The following is a 19229-nucleotide window of genomic DNA, read 5'->3' on the forward strand; positions in this document are numbered from 1 at the left end:
ACTTTATGGAAATTTATTAAAATTATCAAATTGTGTGTTTTGTTCTTAACATTTACTAAAATGGTCAAAGTTTATATTTTATTTTAAATATTTAATTTAAGTGGGTATTTATAGCTCCTTATCAACACAACAAATTAAATCTAAATATTGTTTAGATCTCAACAATGTTATGCTAATTATTCCTAAACTATATTTTTAATGAAAAGTTTAAGTCCAATGACATTCTGGTATAATAATATACTAAAAAATAGTCTTAATACAAATAAAAACTAACAAACTTATCATCTATAGTCATTGGTGATTTTTTATACATATTAGAATCATCCTAAGTAACAAAAATTATACATTTAAAAAGTGTATACTAAAAATTTAATAATATATTATGTTCTCAAATTTACTGTGTGCTTAAAGAGTCTGGTTACAATTCTGTTTCTGAAGTTATTTATATTATTAAGTAGATTGTTTTGGTATAAAAATAAAAAACTATTTAAATTTGTTTTTATTTTCTTTTTCTCGTGTTCATTAATGTCAAATCCTAAATCTTATGCACAACCAACACTTGTTTCAGGAAAATGTTTACTTTCCATGCAGGTTATAAATAATTATACCCAACAAAAATTGGAAGTGATTATCAAATTAAGGACGGAAATTAGGAACAATAGCTGTGGAATAATAATGAATTATTTTAAAATTCAATCCGAGTAATTAAAAAATCAATTCAAAACAATTATATTAATAAGTTATAAACAAATGTTTTTCTTAAATAATTCATAAAGTATTACTCATGAATTTATTTTTCAAAATTTTATCAAAAATAGTTATGCAGTCTATAAAATATTGAGTTAGCTTACTAAATTACAAATATATGTGAACTGTATTGTTAATATTTTATATATTATTATATAGATATCAAGCTATTTTAAAAGTGGTTTACAATAATTATTATACACTTATTTTTTGTTAATAAAGGTTATTGTTCGGCTGTCTATTACGTGAAATTATTAGTTTAAAAAAATAGTTTGTATTTATATTTAAATTGTGCAAATGCTATTTTTTAACATAGATAAGTTCTAAATGGATAAAAAATAGAAAGTTTACAAAAAGGTCATGGGTTATTTTTTTTTATTAAAATTTTGATCTGTTTAAATTCTCTTTAAGATTAAAATTAGAAGATAAGTTGAATATCATTATTTTAGCAAATTATATTCTCAATGAAGTAATAAGAAAAACAATTAAATTATAAGGTCAAATAATTGGTTAAATCTCTATTCAAAACCCTTTTCTTCCTTTCTTATATATGTAAAGAAGAGAAGGTGGTGTTTGTTTAAGTATTGATATTTTGGATTACTAAAGGTTGGTGAGAAAACTCTATTAAGAGTTACCCTACCACTTAGCTTGAAAAATTCATTATAATATGTAATCAATTGAATAATTGTTTTTAGTTACGTAAATAGACATTTTTGTTAAAATATTATACATGTGGAGTTTGTCTATATAACCTTTCCACATAATTGTTGAAATAATGTAAAGTAGTTATGTGTTAGACTTTGATATATGTATATGTGTTTAAAATGGAAATTCACATTTGTGCATATTTCTGTAAATTCATATGATCACAGAGATAATGATTTAGATTTTATAATGTATTATATCTTGTTTACTTAATATTTTAGTAATTTATAATATACCCAGATGCACTACATTAGTTTTCATATATTTAACTCCACAGAGAATCTCAACCTTCATACATGTATTTTCATATTTCTTATTTACAATACCCATTAACCGAAAACAACATTAAATATTTTCATTTAGGTCTAAAATAGTTTTTAATTTTCCTTAAAAAATAATATTCATGAAAACATTATATTTAATGTTTAAGATGGATGTTGAAAATACACTTTAAAAAATTGCATTATTATATTCATGAGAACATAAGTTAGTAACAAATAAAGTAAACAATTCATAAACTCGTCACAGTAATTTATATATACTGGACTCACTTAATCATGTAAATAAACTACTTTAGTATATTCATTGGTCTAGATTACAAATATGTCGATGCATCATATATGTTTGGTTTTTAATTAACTAGGGGTTAGAATACTTTTTGAAAAACTCATCTTAAAAACATTACAAATTAGACATCGATATTTTAAACCCTTGCAAAATAAATCAATTTTTGATTTTCTTACTTTTCATTCCTCTAAAAGTGAAAAATAATTATTTTCTATCTTTAAAAATCAAGTAATTATTCATCTTTAATAGCTGTTCTCCAATATCTGATATCACTATTTAAAATATAAATATTATATGTTAATACAATATACAATATAAGGAACAATTACCACCTCGATGTAGCCATTTCACTTCAATTAAACACATTAGAATACGGGGGAAAACAATTAGTGTAGACTTTTAATGATGTATATATATATATATATATATATATATATAATAACTAAAAAAAAACTTATTCTATAAAACCTAAAAGCATATTTAAATTTGGTATATTATTGTAAATGCCAAAAAAATGTCATAGCTAGAATTTAAAGACAAAAATAATTCAAACTAGATCAATATATTTATTGTAGAAAATAAATGTCACTGTCAAATAGCTTCATGTAAGAGTTTTGTAATAATAGTGAGATTAATATTTTTTTAAGTTATAAAAATAGAATAGTTAAGAAATGCATAGTTAAGCAGCAAAAGTTACAAAAATTGTTTTTTTATTGAATGTAACAGCTTCTAAAGTTTATAATCATGAATGGTTGATGGGAGAAATAGGTGGAGATGGTGAAGAAAATTATGAAGATCAATTGGTGTTTGATAACAATACCTTGACATGGTAGAACTTTTGCTAATGCAATGTGAGGCTAGTGTACCTTAAAATTCACTAGGTAACAACAATATTGAAGATCATAACTTACTCTAGTTCTAACTCTAAGCCTTCAAGCTCTAAGGGTAAAAGAAATGAAATACAAGAAGATGAATGAAGGTATGAAGAAACTCAAGAAGAGAAAGAGTTTTACAAGAGTAGTGAAAGAACAACTGAGGAAGAGATGACAGGCCTAGAAGAAGGAGATGATGATGATGAGATATATTAAAAAAACCTATGTTGGAATTTAAATACTTAGCTCTAAAACCTTGAAGACTTAAACTTGTTCGATTCCTTCATTTTGTTGTTATAGAGATGCGTGCTTAGTTCTTAAATAAGAACTTCTGGTCAATAACTGTGAATATACCATTGTTTTCCAGCACAGATAATTGTAGTGTAAATTTTTGTTTAGGGTTCAAAATATTGGTGATCATACTATTGGCTGTTTTGTTATAACGCTATTTGAAATTGATTACTACGCTTCAACAATTAATCATTTCTACTTCATATACTCCACACACATACACAAAATGGCATTTACCAACAGCAAAAAGTTAATCAAAATCTCCACATATTTTATATGAATATCTAATTAAATAACCAAAAAATTACCATAGTAGTAAGTTACACATATCACTACCAAATTATCATGACAGGAATACATTTTAATACATACAATGACTATCATTTAAGGATCTCCTTTTGCCTTGTAGAATATATATGCAATAAACACATAAACAAGATAAATCCAAGAGCATGGCAATTTAGGATGGACATATTTGATTATCAAACCTCTTATCAGTATTTAAGAGCTAAGGTAGCCTCAAGTAGTAAAACTCAATAGATATCAAAATTTTCGTTTTCACACACAAGTTAGTAATTAAAAGTAGAATTAGATACCCCCACTGAAACAATCATCTGGTATTATTGTGGATATAATTAGCAATTTAAGATAAAGGTGCTTAATGTTCCAAATTTGTGTGACAAAAAATATGCCAATGAAATTATGAAACCGAATTGAGCACAATACTGAAGTTTAATGATCAAATCTAACTCAAAACTGACAGATTATGTTCGGTTGATAAAAAACTATATCAGCTGCAACTTATACCTAAGGTGACAGGCAAAGCATTTAAATACAGCAAGGATTCCCAAAAGAAATCTTACCCTCCATCTGGATCTAATTGGAACCTTTGTCTTTCCCTTCATTACCAACAGCATCAGAAACCAAAGTGATAGGTCTCTGATCAATGACCTCGTCAATGATCCCAAACTCTTTGGCCTCTTGTGGAGTCATGAAGTTATCTGCGTCCATATTTGCCTGAATGACCTCAACCGACTTGCCCGTATGCCTGGCATACAACTCATTCAAAGAATCCCAAACTCTAACAATCTGCTTGGCATGAACCGCAATATTCTTTGCCTGGCCACTAAAACCACCAGAAGGTTGGTGAATCATGATTGTTGCATTTGGAAGAGCTCGCCTCTCGCCCCTGGCACCCGCAGCCAATAGGAGAGAACCCATGGATGCAGCTTGGCCCATGCACACTGTATTGACCGGAGACCTAATATACTGCATCGTATCATAGATAGCTAGCCCTACACATAACAGTGACGACAATGGCAGGTCTCAGAACAGAGCATAAATTATACACACTAGAAAAAAAAACACAAACCAATGTGCCTATAGTCAGCACTTCATAGAGAATGTGAGCAATTAATTTATAACAATCCAAAGTTAAAAAAATTTAATGATTTCTATAGTTGTCTCCATTTTAAGTTGCAGTCCCTTTGTTCCCTGTACCATTCTTTGTTGCAATTTATAACTAATCTCTACAAGGAAATCCACTGACATGAAGAAAGTCTATCTCAGTTGGTTAAGCAGAGTGTGTTAGTTGCTGGAAGCTCTTTAACATCTATTCAATTCTTACGGATAAAAAGAATCTAGTAACCAAGTCAACTGAAATCTCTCTTCTCTGATTACATTTTTTTTTTTTTTCATGTAGGAAACTCAAAATCGAATCCCAAGTAAAACACCAGAACATTCTATTACAAGAACCAACTAAACGGTTTACCTATTAGAAGATAATTTACTTGACCCATTGAGCAATTACCATCGATTATAGATTAAAGAACAAAAAAACCACACGTTTTACACATCACAGGTGCGTTTCATTTTATTTTTTAACAATTAGGGATGTTGCAAGATGGGTTCATCGAAAAATGCGATTTTGAAGAAGCAAACGCAATTAGAGAGAGACAAGGGACGATGAAATGAAAAGGGTACCTGCAGTGACGGCACCACCGGGGGAGTTGACGTACATGTGGATGGGTTTGGAAGGGTTTTCGGATTCGAGGAAGAGAAGCTGCGCAACGACGACGTGAGCAGTGTCGTCGGAGATGGGTCCATTGATGCAGATAATGCGCTCTTTGAGGAGGCGCGAGAAGATGTCGTAAGCTCTCTCCCCTCGGGAAGAGTGCTCAATCACCATTGGGATGAGACTGTACGAACGACTACTGCATTGGGATTGAGCGTTCCTTCCATGGAACAACAACTTCCTCGCCAACGAGTTCGAGCTTCTGGCAAAACCTCTCATGGCTCCCAACACGATCCAAAATTGGGGTTTTTCGATTTGCTTTCTTTGATTAGGGCTTCTCCGTTTTGGTTTTGTTTATGCTCTCGTTTCAGTTCATCTTTTTAACTTCAAAAAAGTCATTTTATTTTGACAACTTATGATAAATATCTCAATTTATAAAATGTATTGTAATTAAAATTACATGTGTGTAAATTATACTCCTTTTTAAAAAAACATTAACAGATGTTTTTGAATATTGGATATATTTGAGATTTATCTATCCTATGTCTTAATTTTCTTTTCGATTGAATATGTTATTTTGAATTTAAATAATTATATATACCTATATCTTAAAGAATGTTTTGCATTGCGAACTAACTTCGTAAAATTATTCAATTTAATTAAAGAATACAAAATTTAGAAAAAATTACAATAAAACATTTTGAATGCTTAAAATGAAAGTATATATATATATATATATATATATATATATATATATATATATATATATATATATATATATATATATTAATGCTTGCTAGGGAAGTTATTTTATGCATATTTTTAAGCATGAATTTATCTTTGTTTGGAAGGTGAAGAAAGAATTAAAATATTTTCTTCCTTTAATTTTGAATGCCCCGAAAATTAAAAAGATGTGGAGGAAAATAGGAAATTTTACATTCTTCAACGGAATTGCTATTAACTAATCATCATTACACATAATAATTTATTTTTTTTACTTTTCTTCTTGTTTTCTTCTAATGAAAGTAAGGTTTATTTTATTATTTAGAATATATTTAAATAAAAAATGAACATGTTAAAACTAATTTATAGGACATATAATTTTGTTAAGTGTAATAACTATTTTAAAATAAATAATTGAGAACATCTTAAAATGCAAGATTATTCTTTTCTTTTACATGGGTAAATTTATTATTTGCAATTCAATACATGAATACCATAGCATCTAATTTTCAATTAATAAACTTTTAACTACTAGTTACTTTTTGATGTTTTAAATAACATATTAATTATTTTTAAAAACATAATTATTCAATGACACAACATATAAATGTAATCATAATATTTTACTCTAAAAATATTTTCTTCTAAACCCAAAAAAATTGTCAAAAGATAAAAGTTCCCAACCAAACATTCAACCTCTTCCTAAGTTCTTATCTGCATTTTCACACATATCGTTTTCTGCTTAAACTTACAACCTTATAAAATTGTTCATGGCTTAAAACCAAAACACTTAACCTTTTCTGTGGTTCTTATCCATATTTGATTAAAGTTCCTTCACAACCAAACATGTATATGTACAAACTTTGATCTTTGTTTGTTTGAATCCTCCACATTAATAATTTATTTAATGCTACTCCATGCCACGTAGTGTAATTAGAATCTAACAAATTTCCTAATTTTTCTTGTTTGTGCTTACGTGATCAATGCAAAAGTTTTAACAGGAGTAGTTAGAAATGAGATTTTTTCCAAGAAGTTTAGTTTATATTAATTACTAATTTTAGTTAGTTTCATATTTTATTGACTTGCTAAACAAAAGAGCAAAAGTAAAGGTTGGGTATGCAAGAATTTACATGTCTTGTGATTAATGGTAGCAAATATCCAGCGTAACATTCGATGATGCAACCATTTAAATTTTCAATAGTCCATAACATAAGAAAAGCAACAATTGTGTAAATTCCAACCACTCCAACATTGGGTTATTGATCTTATCTTATATATTAAAATATTTTCACACTTGTTTATACGTGTTTCTCACATTTTAGGCAATCATGCCACGATTCTTGGGAGCAATAGAGTGACATAACAAAAATTACTTTTGTAATATTTAATCACCCTCAAATCGTAAATATATATATATATATATATATATATATATATATATATATAACTTTATCCTTTAACTTTTATTTAAAATTAGAATTAGTATTTTTTTTAACTTTAATCCGATCTAAATTTTAAAAAATATATGAATTTAGTTATTTGAACTAAATTTTATTAAATTTATTTAATGTTTTAAATGTATTTTTTATTTAATATTAAAGCAGAAATATGTTAAATGATATAAATAACTTAAATATTATACTGAAATATATATAAGATGTCAAATATACTTAACAAGCTATGATTAGAATGACTAAATTTATATATTTTCAAAAGTTAATGAATTAAATTAAATTAAAATTTCAAAAATGAATTAATTTTAATTTTTATTAAAAATTAAGACACTAAAAATATATTTAATCATGTATATAATATATTTAAGACTTAAGAAATATAAGAAATACGTATACGTGTAATACTTTATAAATTGAAAAAAGATAATGCAATGTAAAAAATACCGATAATTACTAGAAAACTACTACAACATGTAAAACGCGATAATAATGTGATTGATTTGAGGAGTTTTTATTATACAAAATACAAAATAGAAATACACGCATATTGTACACAATTTTCTCGAGAGTTATTATCAGTATCTACTGCGAAGCCGCGACATCTTTGGATGACTTTGTTGTCGTTTGAAGCATCAACGACGGAATTGTCGTGTCGTTTTGACGAAGGCAGGGATGAGATAGACGAAAGAGGTGGTACAAACGATCGAACCTAAACGACCCAACACTATCATCGACACCAAACTTAGTATAACCATACACGCGCCAATCACGTGATCCTGTTGATGCTTCTGCTTCTGCTTCTGCTTCCGCTTCTGCTTCCAGTCTTTCCCCGCCGTTTCATGCACCACATGCTGCCGTTTTGAACTCGCGAGAGAAACCGCATGTTGACGCGTGTCGTACTCTGATTTGTTTCGTTGATTGGGCTGAAATTAATTAATCGAGTAACAGTAGAAGAGAGATTAATTTCATTAATCTCGCAAATTTTCTAATTTTTTTAATTATTAACGGTAAAATATATGAAAAAAATTAGCAATAAAATTATAAAAAAATCATTTTGATGAAATATGCAAATAACCATACCATTGAGTGTGATTGTGAGAGTGGTTGGTTTAGGGTGGAATTGATTTGAGTGTTACTGAGAGACTTTGACTTTGACATTGACATTGACTTTGACTTTGACCTCCACTTCCAGCTTGATGAATGCATTTTGGTAGTATAACTCTTCATGTCAGCGAACTCTAACCCTTCATGAAGCGGCATCGTTTTGGCCATTGATTTCTTCACTGCAACTTGGCATTGAAAGCAGGTGCAGGCAATGTTTTTTGGTGGGTTATGTTGAGTGATGATGGTGGAGTGATCTTTTGGCGTTTTGTTCTGAACTGATCCAAAGCAACACAGATAAAGAGAGGCTTTGGGTTTTGGATATCGTAAGCCTTTAGTTTTGGTTTTGGCCATGGCTATGAAAAAGAAGGAGTAATGGAGGTTTTTGAATGATGAAAATGGTGAGAGCCCCTTACTATTTAAGGTACTCACACTCCATGTAGTGTTTCTATATCTTACACCCAAGACTTTGACCTAGTCTTTCTGGCTCATCCCTTCAACTTTTAGGTCACCTAAGCTCATTTCATATTCATTAACTATTAATGAATTTTTTTTCCTGGTTTAGTATATTCAATAAGTCACAAATAATTTAGAAATTGAGATCAAATGAAGTTTAACATCTTTCAAAATGATTTTTAAAGACAAAATCGTGATGAAACTTAAACATTCTAAAACAAACAACATATTAGAAATACAATGATTATTTCTGATGATTATTACCGGATAAATTTGGATCAGAATCAAAACATTTCAAAAAATGACACTTCATAAAATAATTTCCATTTGAAATTTTATATATATTATATTTATATCTTTATAGGCCATGTGTTAACATACCATGTAATGTCATGACTTAACAGTTGTATGGTAAGATGGAACAAATATTTTACATGAATTACTTTGAATGTTAAAAATATATGTGTTAATTTAATAAAACTATCTCTTACACATTATCAAACTTTATCATGTAAATCTTTTAGTTTAAGCAAATCTTACGACGCTAACAATATTTTTAAGTCCTTTAGTTTTTCTTTTCGTAAATTCTACGATGATATTTTACAAGAGTCATATTTCTGTATGTTCTGTCTCATAATTCAAATTTTTACGACTTAAAAAGGTAATTATGCTATTTTAATTAAAGCATTATTCTAAATTTTAATTGAGGATATATATATATATATATATATATATATATATATATATATATATTAAAAACTATAACTAGTAGTGATTCTTATTTTATATGTTTTTCAATTTATGTTTGATTATTGCACATGATAAAATTCATTATTTGAATGAGTAGAATAATGTTTTTTACTTTTAAAGTTTAATATTATTTAAAAAGTTGTTTTTTTTTAAATATCCCTTCATTGCAAAATGTGATAAAGAAAAGTCAAAAAGTAAGTGTTGAGTTAGGCTAATCTGGTTCGGATAAGACCCCCCTAATCATGATGGGTTGAAGGGAGATGCAGAGATGGAGAGTGTAAGAAGAAATGCAGAGGCTCTTGTGGAGAAGATGATGAAAGGGAACGATGCTTCTCATGACGCAGCTCATGTTTGGAGAGTTCGTGATCTTGCTCTCTCACTTGCTGAAGAGGAAGGCCTCTCTTCCGATCCTCACTCCATGCAAATCGTGATTTTTCTCATCACTGCTTTCCCCATTCACACCCTTCTTCTCTTCTTTCTCTTGTTCTATTTTTCAGCTTTGTATCTTATTCTTATTCCTAGGTTGAACTTGCTGCACTGCTCCATGACATAGCTGACTACAAATACCTTAGGTTAGAAAATTTACCTATCTTCTGTTTGTGATGTATGACCTATTCAGTTCAAGCATGATGCTTTTATCTTGTTCCTTTCATACAATACAACAAAGTGCTGTTGTTTCCATTCATTCCTGTTATAAATCCCACCATGTGGCAAAAGGGTCTGCTTGTTGTTCATTTTTACTCCTTTTCTTCCTGTTCACAATTCTGTTCCTTTGTTTTTTTTTGGGAAACTGCTTTGTCATCCAGGGACCCATCTGAGGAAAAAATTGTTGAGAATTTTCTTGACCAAGAGGGAGTTGAGGAGGAGAAGAAATTAAAAATTTTGAAGATCATCAGAGAAATGGGTGAGTTTTGAGGGAAATTATAAATTTGTTGTCTCCACAACATTGTTATTTGTTACCTTTTTTTTTTTTTTATTGGAATTGATGTTCTATTTCAAGCTGTAATGTGTAAAATGTTTTAGCTTATGAGTGATCAATCGGATATATTCTTTACTCTTGATGTTATTTTTTAATTTTTTGTATATTCTTTTATTTTTATGCTCTGATGATGATGTGCTTATGACAGCTTTCTTTGGAAAAATTTTTTAGTTGGTGCTTTCTGATGGGTACTGGGATGGGGAAATATTTAGAACACATAAAGATATATCGCTTCCGTTGATTATCTATATCCCCAAAAGTAAGAAACTCTGCTTCGAGGCTTTTGGACATTTTATAACTATCTTTCACGGGTGCTAGATGTTAGGAAGAAATTGTGCATTTTCCCTGGGATGAGTGTACGTACTTGTTACACTTCTTAGTACCTCTTATGTATTTTTTCTAACAACTGTTGGTAAATTTCTACATTTTGTATGTGTGCTCTTAACAATATTTTGCTTCTACTACTTTTCAATTACATTTCTATCGCTATAAAATACTCAGATAAGATGCTGCTTCCAATATCTAGGTTTCAAGGAAGAGGTGACTGGAAATGGAAGTAATGATTGGTTTCCAGAATTTGGAGTTGTGCAAGATGCTGATCGACTTGATGCTATTGGTGCTATAGGTATTTTGTTAAATTAGCTGTGTTTCAGCTTTCATGTAGGGGGTGCCCCAAAGGTACTTAAATTAGATATTAGTGTCCAAAGCCTAAAAATCCAAAAGCTGGAGCAGTAATTGGGATATTAAAGCATAGCGAAATGATTTTTTGACACCTTACTGGGTTGTCTACACCCTTATAGAGAGACATAGGAAGACAGGGAAAAATTAATAGCTAATATAAGTGATGTAATGAGAGAAGTAGTGGGAGAAAGAGAGGGATTTGAAGTGGGTGTTAAAAATGAGTTATGAAAAGTATAAATGGAAAATCTCTTAGTTTGAGTCTTTTACCTCAATATCAGGAATTGCACGTTGCTTCACCTTTGGAGGGAGTAAGAAGAGGTTGCTGCATGATCCCGCCATTCTGCCACGTTCTGATTTGTCCAAGGAGCAATACATGAACAAAGAGGAACAGACTACTATCAATCATTTTCATGAGAAGCTTCTCAAGCTCAAAGATATGATGAAAACCAAGGTATGGCTATATAACTACTTTGCCGAACACACCAAATTTTGCAAAAGCACCACGTTATTTTGTAAAGTCTGTCAAGAAAATGCTAATGTATTAAGTCTGTGTAGAAATACATGCATATGTATTAAAGTCTGTAGAGGAAATTGAATGTCAACTACTTATTTCAGGCTGGGAAAAGGAGGGCTGAAAGAAGGCATAAGTTCATGGAGGAGTTTGTGAAAGAGTTCTATGATGAATGGAATGGCTTAAACTGATAAACATTTTTCATATTTTCTTTCCTTGAAGTATAGGGTCAGAGCTTCTTAAAAATGAAGCTCAAGCGAGATGCTGGGAAATGTTCAAATATTGTTATTAACAGTCCATGACATATGCGTTTCATTCTCAGCATGTTAGACTATATAGTGAGCTTGTTTGTTGGTTACAAACTTTGTGGTGGATTTCAAGTATGTTTAGAAAGATAGAACTTGTTTATTGTATAGCCCCAGCATAAGGTGTTTGATCCTAGAAAATGAATAAGTCTCTTGTAAGAAGTAAGGATTAAGAATAGAGATAAGAGAATAAAATTTATGAAACTATAAATCCTCTTTGGACGTAATCCAAAAAACCAACTGATCTTGATGTGGAAAACCAATTCGTTGAAGAAAAAAAAAATTGCTGTTCCTGTTTATAGGATATATATTGCTGAATACTAGACAGATTATATTGACGTGTTTAATTTTTTTGGAGAAATTCCTATGAATCGTGCAATAAGAAGTGACAGGGAGTTGTGAAGCATTTATTCATTAAAGATAACAAAGCAAATGTTTGTAAAAGTACTGTCTATCTAATCCACACGGATCAGAAATATTCATTAGGAAATACAGTTCTGCAATATCCCATCAACAGAATATGAACTCCATTATTTAGCGTTTTCCAGCTCCATATCTATCCAATCCAGTTTCTTTATCATTTTTGTACTTACAAACTTTCCAAATAAGAAACAAACTGAAAACTATATTACTACTGCATGATCATGAATTAGTTTATTTGAACCCTTCTTCCAAGTGTCTGTGAATTTGTGCAACATCCCTGCGGTATAGGTTAACTTTTAAGCCATGCTTCATGTACATAGTTAAGGCAAGTTTTGGTTCTACAGGGTGGTTCTCCACCACCTTCACACGGTATCGGAATATGATGCTGGCCGCAGCATATTTCATCTGGTAGTATGCAAAATCTTTGCCTAAGCACAAACGAGGACCACCATTGAATGCAGTGAATTTGTAAGCAGACTCACTCATGAACCTCCCATCTCGTAGCCACCTTTCTGGCTTGAACTCCTTCCAGTCGTTCCCCCATATGCTCTCCATTCTTCCCATTGCATAGATTGCATAGATCACTTTTGTGCCTTTCTTTAGTACCGTTCCATCTGGGAATGTGTCATCTTTAACAACCTGAAAATTTCATAATTGCACACTAGCATCACTTCTAGCTGCATTCAATATCACTTTGAATTGTGTGTTTTCTCTCACTACAGTATTTACTACGCATGTGTGTTTTTGATCGACTTGTCAGATTCATGTTTTGTCAGTAAAATTTGACAGACCTTAAAAACAAATTTGACTCTCAAGACATTAAACTATTCCTAGGATTTCGCACTTTTTTATGAATATGTTATCATTTCTGTGACCCGTGCCTAATTTGTCTAGGGGGCTGCCAAAGAGTTGTGCTAGTTAGATAGACCTAGTAATACCCAGTAGCACTGGATCAGCTCGGAGAATTTAATAACTCATGGCCGCTTTGAAGGAACAGATTCAACATATATCAGAACAAAACATAGGAGTACAGTACTATTTTTTTATGTGTGTGGTGTGGTCCTATTTCCTACCGAGAATTAATTATGTCTTATAATCTATGTTGACTTTTGATGTAAAAAAATTATTATTTAAATTATCTAAACAAAGTTTCAGGTCTAATTGAACAACAACTCTGAAAACAGACTGTCCTGGCTTTACTAGACAAGGAACATGTAGTGCTAAGATGAATTTTACATCTCAAAACAGATATTAATAACCAAAATGGAATTATTCAAAAGCTTATAGCAATTGGAATGGAAAATGAGTGAGTATGAAAGAAAATTGAATAAATACCTCCTTGTGATCCACAGGCACAGAAGGGTATAACCTGAGAGCTTCTGATAAAGCAGCATGCAGATAATCCATCTTCTTGATCTCCTCTGGCCTAAATCTCAAAGAATTATCAAACTCTTCTCTTTTTATGTCGATCCTTTGACTCACCAACCTGCATATCTCTGCTAGAATATTCTCCTCCACTTCAGGATTCTGTTCAAGCAACCAGAAAAACCAACTCAAAGCAACCGAAGAGGTGTCCCTCCCTGCCAGTATAAAGTTCACACATATATCCCTCAAAAACTTATCCGAGTAGGGTCTTCCATTCTCATCCTTCAGCCTCATGAACACAGTTAACAAATCTGACCTATTCTTCGTGTCTTCACATTGCAAAGAGAGTTCCTTCTTTCTAGTCCGAATGACATTCTCAGCAAACTCATCAACCCCTTTTATGGACTTCTTCAGCTTCCTTTCCACCCCCAGGTTGAGAAGCCTCATGGCCTTCCAAACGCACGTTGGCGTAACAAAACGAAACACTGTGGCTTCTGTTGCATCCTCAAAGGCTTTGGCAAACGGTATCTCAGGTAAACCCAAGCGCAAACAACCTGGATCAACACCAAAGGCTATCATGCAAACATTGTCAAAAGTTAGCCTCAAGAGAATGTCTTGCAGGTCTATTGCAACTGATTTCTTAACCGATGCCTCTAACACAGGCAAGAGCCTGTAGTGGACAAGCTCGAACAAAGATTCCGTTGTTAATTGTCTGAACTTGGTTGAATGAAACTCAATGCTTGCTATTTTCCTTTGCTTCTGCCAGGTATCATCGTCTGCATTGAATATTCCATCTCCTAGAAGGTCTCTAACCGTGTTCCTGAAGTATCCTCCCTTAGGGAAAAGAGGGAACTTGGTTTTGAGAAGGTGCTCCAGGTTGCGAGGATCAGCAGTGACAATGCAGTTGAGGTTGCTGAACCAAGGCCCTTTGAATCTGAAGGTCCCGTTTTGCCTTTTGAGCACTTCTGTGATCCATTCATATAAGTTGGTTCTGAGTGCTGTGACCAAAGATGGAACCATTCCAAGGACAGGCCAAACGACTAGGCCATGGTACCTCTTTTGTCTAAGAGAATGAATGAGAACGAAGACAAGAAGCGCAAGGAAAATCTCCAAAATTTGGATGTCTTGCATGAAGAAGGTGAGGTTGAGGGTTCTTGGTTTGGTCATGGCGTTGTAATGAAAAGGAATGTGGGAATGCATGGTATTGGTATGTTTTGAAGTGTAATATTGCGGGGTGGTGTTGGTCATGTATGTTATATGAAGTGGTGCACAGCATGCCTTGTGTTTTCTTGGCGTGCTTAGTTTTGCATAATCAGATTGATTTGGTGAGCTGAAATGTTTGCAATTGTGTTGGCTTTGGGTGTGTTTTCTTGGTTGAAATTGTTCCAGGAATGGGAATTTGAACACTGAAAGTTTGAGTGTCAAAATACCTCGTTTTGTTGTATGACTAGGAGGATGGAAAGTGGATGTAGCTGATCACCTAAGTCAGAACTGTTTGTACAGGTTTAATGTCACACGTTACTTTCTGTTTACGAACTTCATCAATAACTACCTAGTTGTTTGATTTTATCTTATATTGTATTGCATTGAATATGAGTCTAGTTTTCTTGTGGGTCCACTATTTGTGCGAAAACTTGTGGGGTTGCCTTTTTGGTAGCACTCGGCAACTTCATCTTCTTAATGCTTTATGTGTCAACACTTGGCAAACTTCCACATTTTGACACACTCAATCAATTCAACCAGCAAGGAAATTGGTTTGGCGTAACTGTAATTATTTTATAGAATTAAATATGATTCTAGTAATACAGTTTAGTCGTCAAATTTTGAAAATCAACATATATAATTCTTTTAACCCAATTTTGATTTTTGTTGACGTGTTAAAAGATGTTTTAGGTTTATTTTTTAGTTAGTTACACCATTTGACATGTTTTAACTCTATCAGCCTAGAATATTATTTAATACGTTAAAAATAGTTAATCTTGTTTGATTTAAAAAATTATATTCATTCGTTTTTTAAGTTTTAAGATTAAAATGTATCAAAATTTTGAATAAGTATAATTAAATTTAGTGACTAACAATACACCAAATACTTAATTAATATTTTATTGTGTAGGTTGAAAATAAAAACGATTCCTCTCAAGAATCAACAGCAGTAGATAAAATTGCAGCATAATCTTACTGTCATGAACATTATATAACTATCAGTACTACGTAAATTATAATAAATTGTATTTGTGAGCATTGATTATTGTGCTTAGATGTCTGTGGTTGAAGGATGATGAGAAGGAATTTGAAGGCTGTTTCTGAATTTGGTTGGAACGTTTAATCAGAGAAGTTTACATGGCAGCATTGTGGGTACAATGTTGCTTAATACAGAAGAAAATGAGGTAAGAATTTAAACTATTGTCTTTGCAGTTAAGAATGCAGAAGTACATAATAACCATTGACAAGTAAAAAAGAAGGTGAAAAAAAGAACAAGGTAGCATTTGTTATTTTATTAGCATTGAAGCAGTGGTTGATGTTTAGTCAAAAAAGGTTTGACTAAAATTTGAAATCGAATTGTAGTTGTGAAAGTGAGATGTGACAAAATTGAGAAGAAGAGAAAAAATAGATGAAGTGGAGATGATGCTGTTGCTCAACTAATACACACCTAATGCACACGCATAACGCAACCGTTCCCAAAACAAAAACCTAATTACGGTAAACAATTTTTTTTTGGGTTATAGAGATTTTTGCTGGTATAATTTGGTCTTTAATTCATTACGCACATTTTTATTCTAAAAGAGTATTTAAGTCTTATTTAAAAAGCTTTAATTATTCTATCTTAAAATGCAGTGGTTAATCTGCACTTCAATCCATTACGGTCTGATCCTGGATCATCTTCCACGACTATTGTTATTTCTGCAGATACTATTTTTGTCATTACTGTGTAAAATCAAACTTCAAAACATTTATATTTCAATTATTTTAATTTCCACACAAAATATGATACTATTTATCAACTTATTTCATATTCATTTATATTATAATAATAATGCAAAAGAGATATTTTATTCATCGAACTTGTATGTTACAAATAAACTAAATGAAAAAAGTGAAATTATTCTGCTAGTTACCTGCTAAAGTAGAACCAAAGTTATAAATAACATTCCAAAAATAAAAAGGTTACTAGAACGATAATTCATTTCTAACAAGCAAATATAAGTTAATAATGTAAGAAGTTAGTGTATAATATTGATGTAAGTAGTGGTATTTATACCCATTTTTTTTAAAATGTTAAATATCCTTGTATTAAATAAAATTTATTTTTCATCAGTTTCTATAAAAACAGACGTGATTCAAATAAAATATTTAGGCCAAGATACGATTTTAAAGAAAAAAAATTACTTATCCATAGATATATAACTGAATGTTATGTTTTTATTTTGTGTTAGACTAAACTAAATAAAATTTAATTGTATTAAATTTTATGAAAACATGTGATGGTAAACAAATAAACTAAAAAATATGGTCAAATTTAGGAATTAGACTAAGCAAAACTCAAAACAGTTATATTCCAATTTTGTTTTTTTGTGTTTTATCTAAAAGTGTTAAAACATCCCAAATATTTTTTATTAATTTAACTTTTTAGTGATAAAAAAGAAAAAAATGTTACCTTAGGAGATTTATTACTCATCAAATCAACACCGAGATATATTATTAGAAATTTAAATTTAATTACTATTGTCTTTTTAAATATATAAGTGTATTTATATATATTAAATAAAAAGTAAATGAATAAATAAATATATATTATGTAATGACAATATACCTGGTATGAGTTTATTTGAAAATGGAAAATATATTTATTTCATTAATTTAAAGATATTTTGATTCAGAAGAATAAAAGTATTAAATACCTTCAATGTTATTCATATAATTATTAAATATAAGGAAAATATAAAAAAAAATCTATTAAATTAATTATCAATTAATTTTATTATATGATTTGACACTTTACATTTAATTATTTATCTATGGTGATTTATGTTTGATTTTATGTCAATTAAATATGTATTATTAAGTCAATTAATATTAATAATTAATTTTAAATAAAGTCATGTTACATTACTATGACATTGTAAAAATTAATTAAAAAGTAAATAAAAAATACAAATTATGGAAAAACCAAATTAAATTTATGATAAAATTTATATTTTATGAAATATAGATAAACTATTTTTATTATAAAAAAATTAAATAAATTTATCAAGATAAAACATTAAATTACTTAATTGTTTTATAAATGAAAGTTAAATTAACTAAATTTCATATTCATTAAGAAATTCAAACAGACACAATGATGCCACTAAACCACGTAATTTCGTTATAGACATTTTTGCTGGTATCATATGGTCTTTAATTCATTACGCACAATTTGATTCTTTGATAAATGATTATAACAACGAAGACCAAAATAAAATGCAATATTTAAGAAATAAAAAGCAATTTTTATAGAAATAAGACTCAGTTTTTTTTATTGTGTAATTCAGATGTTTTACTTCCTCTAAGTATATTTAGTTTGAATTTAATTTCTTTAATAAACTCTGTTTTTATTCTAGTGCCTCTTATTATAAATTTAAATATATTTTACGTTCTCCAATTTAATACACCTATTTCTTTAGCTTTTATCTTCTGTCATAAGTTAATCATCGAAAAAGTACATTTTTTTTTCTATAAATAACTTGAAAAATATTGGATGATTAGTTTTTGGAAAAAAAAAATAGTCATTAATATTGTTGCTTAGGTGATAAAAGAAAGGGCATGTCACCAACGGTTGAGTTATTAAAAACTAAGTTTATGATATAATAATTTTGTTTTTTACAACAAAAATCCAAGACGTCACAATAAATATGAATACATATATTTTAGATGTCTCAGCATAGAGGTTGGCAATGCGAACAGTAACTACATTACATATTTAAAAAAAAAAACTATATTAAATTAAAAAAATTAAATAATTATTATAAATACCAGCGTTCACACGTCGTGTCTATGTATATACATTATTTTTAATATACATGATATTATATTGGTAGGTGATGATAATGTAATGTTATTAAGTTAATATATAAAATAAAATTATATTTATTAAAAATAAAGTGAAGTATATAAGAAAATATGAAAAAATAATTGTTGATAAATAATAAAAAAGAAAAAAAAAGATAGACGATTTTATAAAAAAAGTTTATAAAATTAACGGTCAATTTTTAAAAACTTAATAAATAATTATATTTTAAAGAGTA

General features: G+C 29.8%; 4 protein-coding genes across 4 annotated transcripts; 1 reads left to right on the forward strand and 3 right to left on the reverse strand.

The window, feature by feature from the left end:
- Positions 1–3784: 3784 nt before the first annotated feature.
- Positions 3785–5585, reverse strand: LOC114168598 (ATP-dependent Clp protease proteolytic subunit 2, mitochondrial-like). Its single transcript, XM_028053481.1, has 2 exons — positions 5166–5585; positions 3785–4477 (listed from the first exon to the last, which is right to left on the reverse strand). Exons 1-2 carry the CDS (start codon positions 5473–5475, stop codon positions 4059–4061), a joined length of 729 nt encoding a protein of 242 aa, XP_027909282.1. The 5' UTR covers positions 5476–5585; the 3' UTR covers positions 3785–4058.
- Positions 5586–7860: 2275 nt separating this feature from the next.
- LOC114170709 lies at positions 7861–8869 on the reverse strand. Its single transcript, XM_028056248.1, has 2 exons — positions 8454–8869; positions 7861–8296 (listed from the first exon to the last, which is right to left on the reverse strand). Exons 1-2 carry the CDS (start codon positions 8826–8828, stop codon positions 8006–8008), a joined length of 666 nt encoding a protein of 221 aa, XP_027912049.1. The 5' UTR covers positions 8829–8869; the 3' UTR covers positions 7861–8005.
- Positions 8870–9859: 990 nt separating this feature from the next.
- Positions 9860–12314, forward strand: LOC114169444 (uncharacterized protein YpgQ). Its single transcript, XM_028054598.1, has 6 exons — positions 9860–10107; positions 10203–10252; positions 10487–10584; positions 11186–11284; positions 11619–11791; positions 11956–12314. Exons 1-6 carry the CDS (start codon positions 9949–9951, stop codon positions 12040–12042), a joined length of 666 nt encoding a protein of 221 aa, XP_027910399.1. The 5' UTR covers positions 9860–9948; the 3' UTR covers positions 12043–12314.
- Positions 12315–12420: 106 nt separating this feature from the next.
- Positions 12421–15479, reverse strand: LOC114169443 (cytochrome P450 86B1-like). Its single transcript, XM_028054597.1, has 2 exons — positions 13915–15479; positions 12421–13218 (listed from the first exon to the last, which is right to left on the reverse strand). Exons 1-2 carry the CDS (start codon positions 15190–15192, stop codon positions 12811–12813), a joined length of 1686 nt encoding a protein of 561 aa, XP_027910398.1. The 5' UTR covers positions 15193–15479; the 3' UTR covers positions 12421–12810.
- Positions 15480–19229: the final 3750 nt, after the last annotated feature.

The sequence above is a fragment of the Vigna unguiculata genome, chromosome 11 (assembly GCF_004118075.2).
Source record: "Vigna unguiculata cultivar IT97K-499-35 chromosome 11, ASM411807v1, whole genome shotgun sequence".
Taxonomy (NCBI): Eukaryota; Viridiplantae; Streptophyta; class Magnoliopsida; order Fabales; family Fabaceae; genus Vigna; species Vigna unguiculata.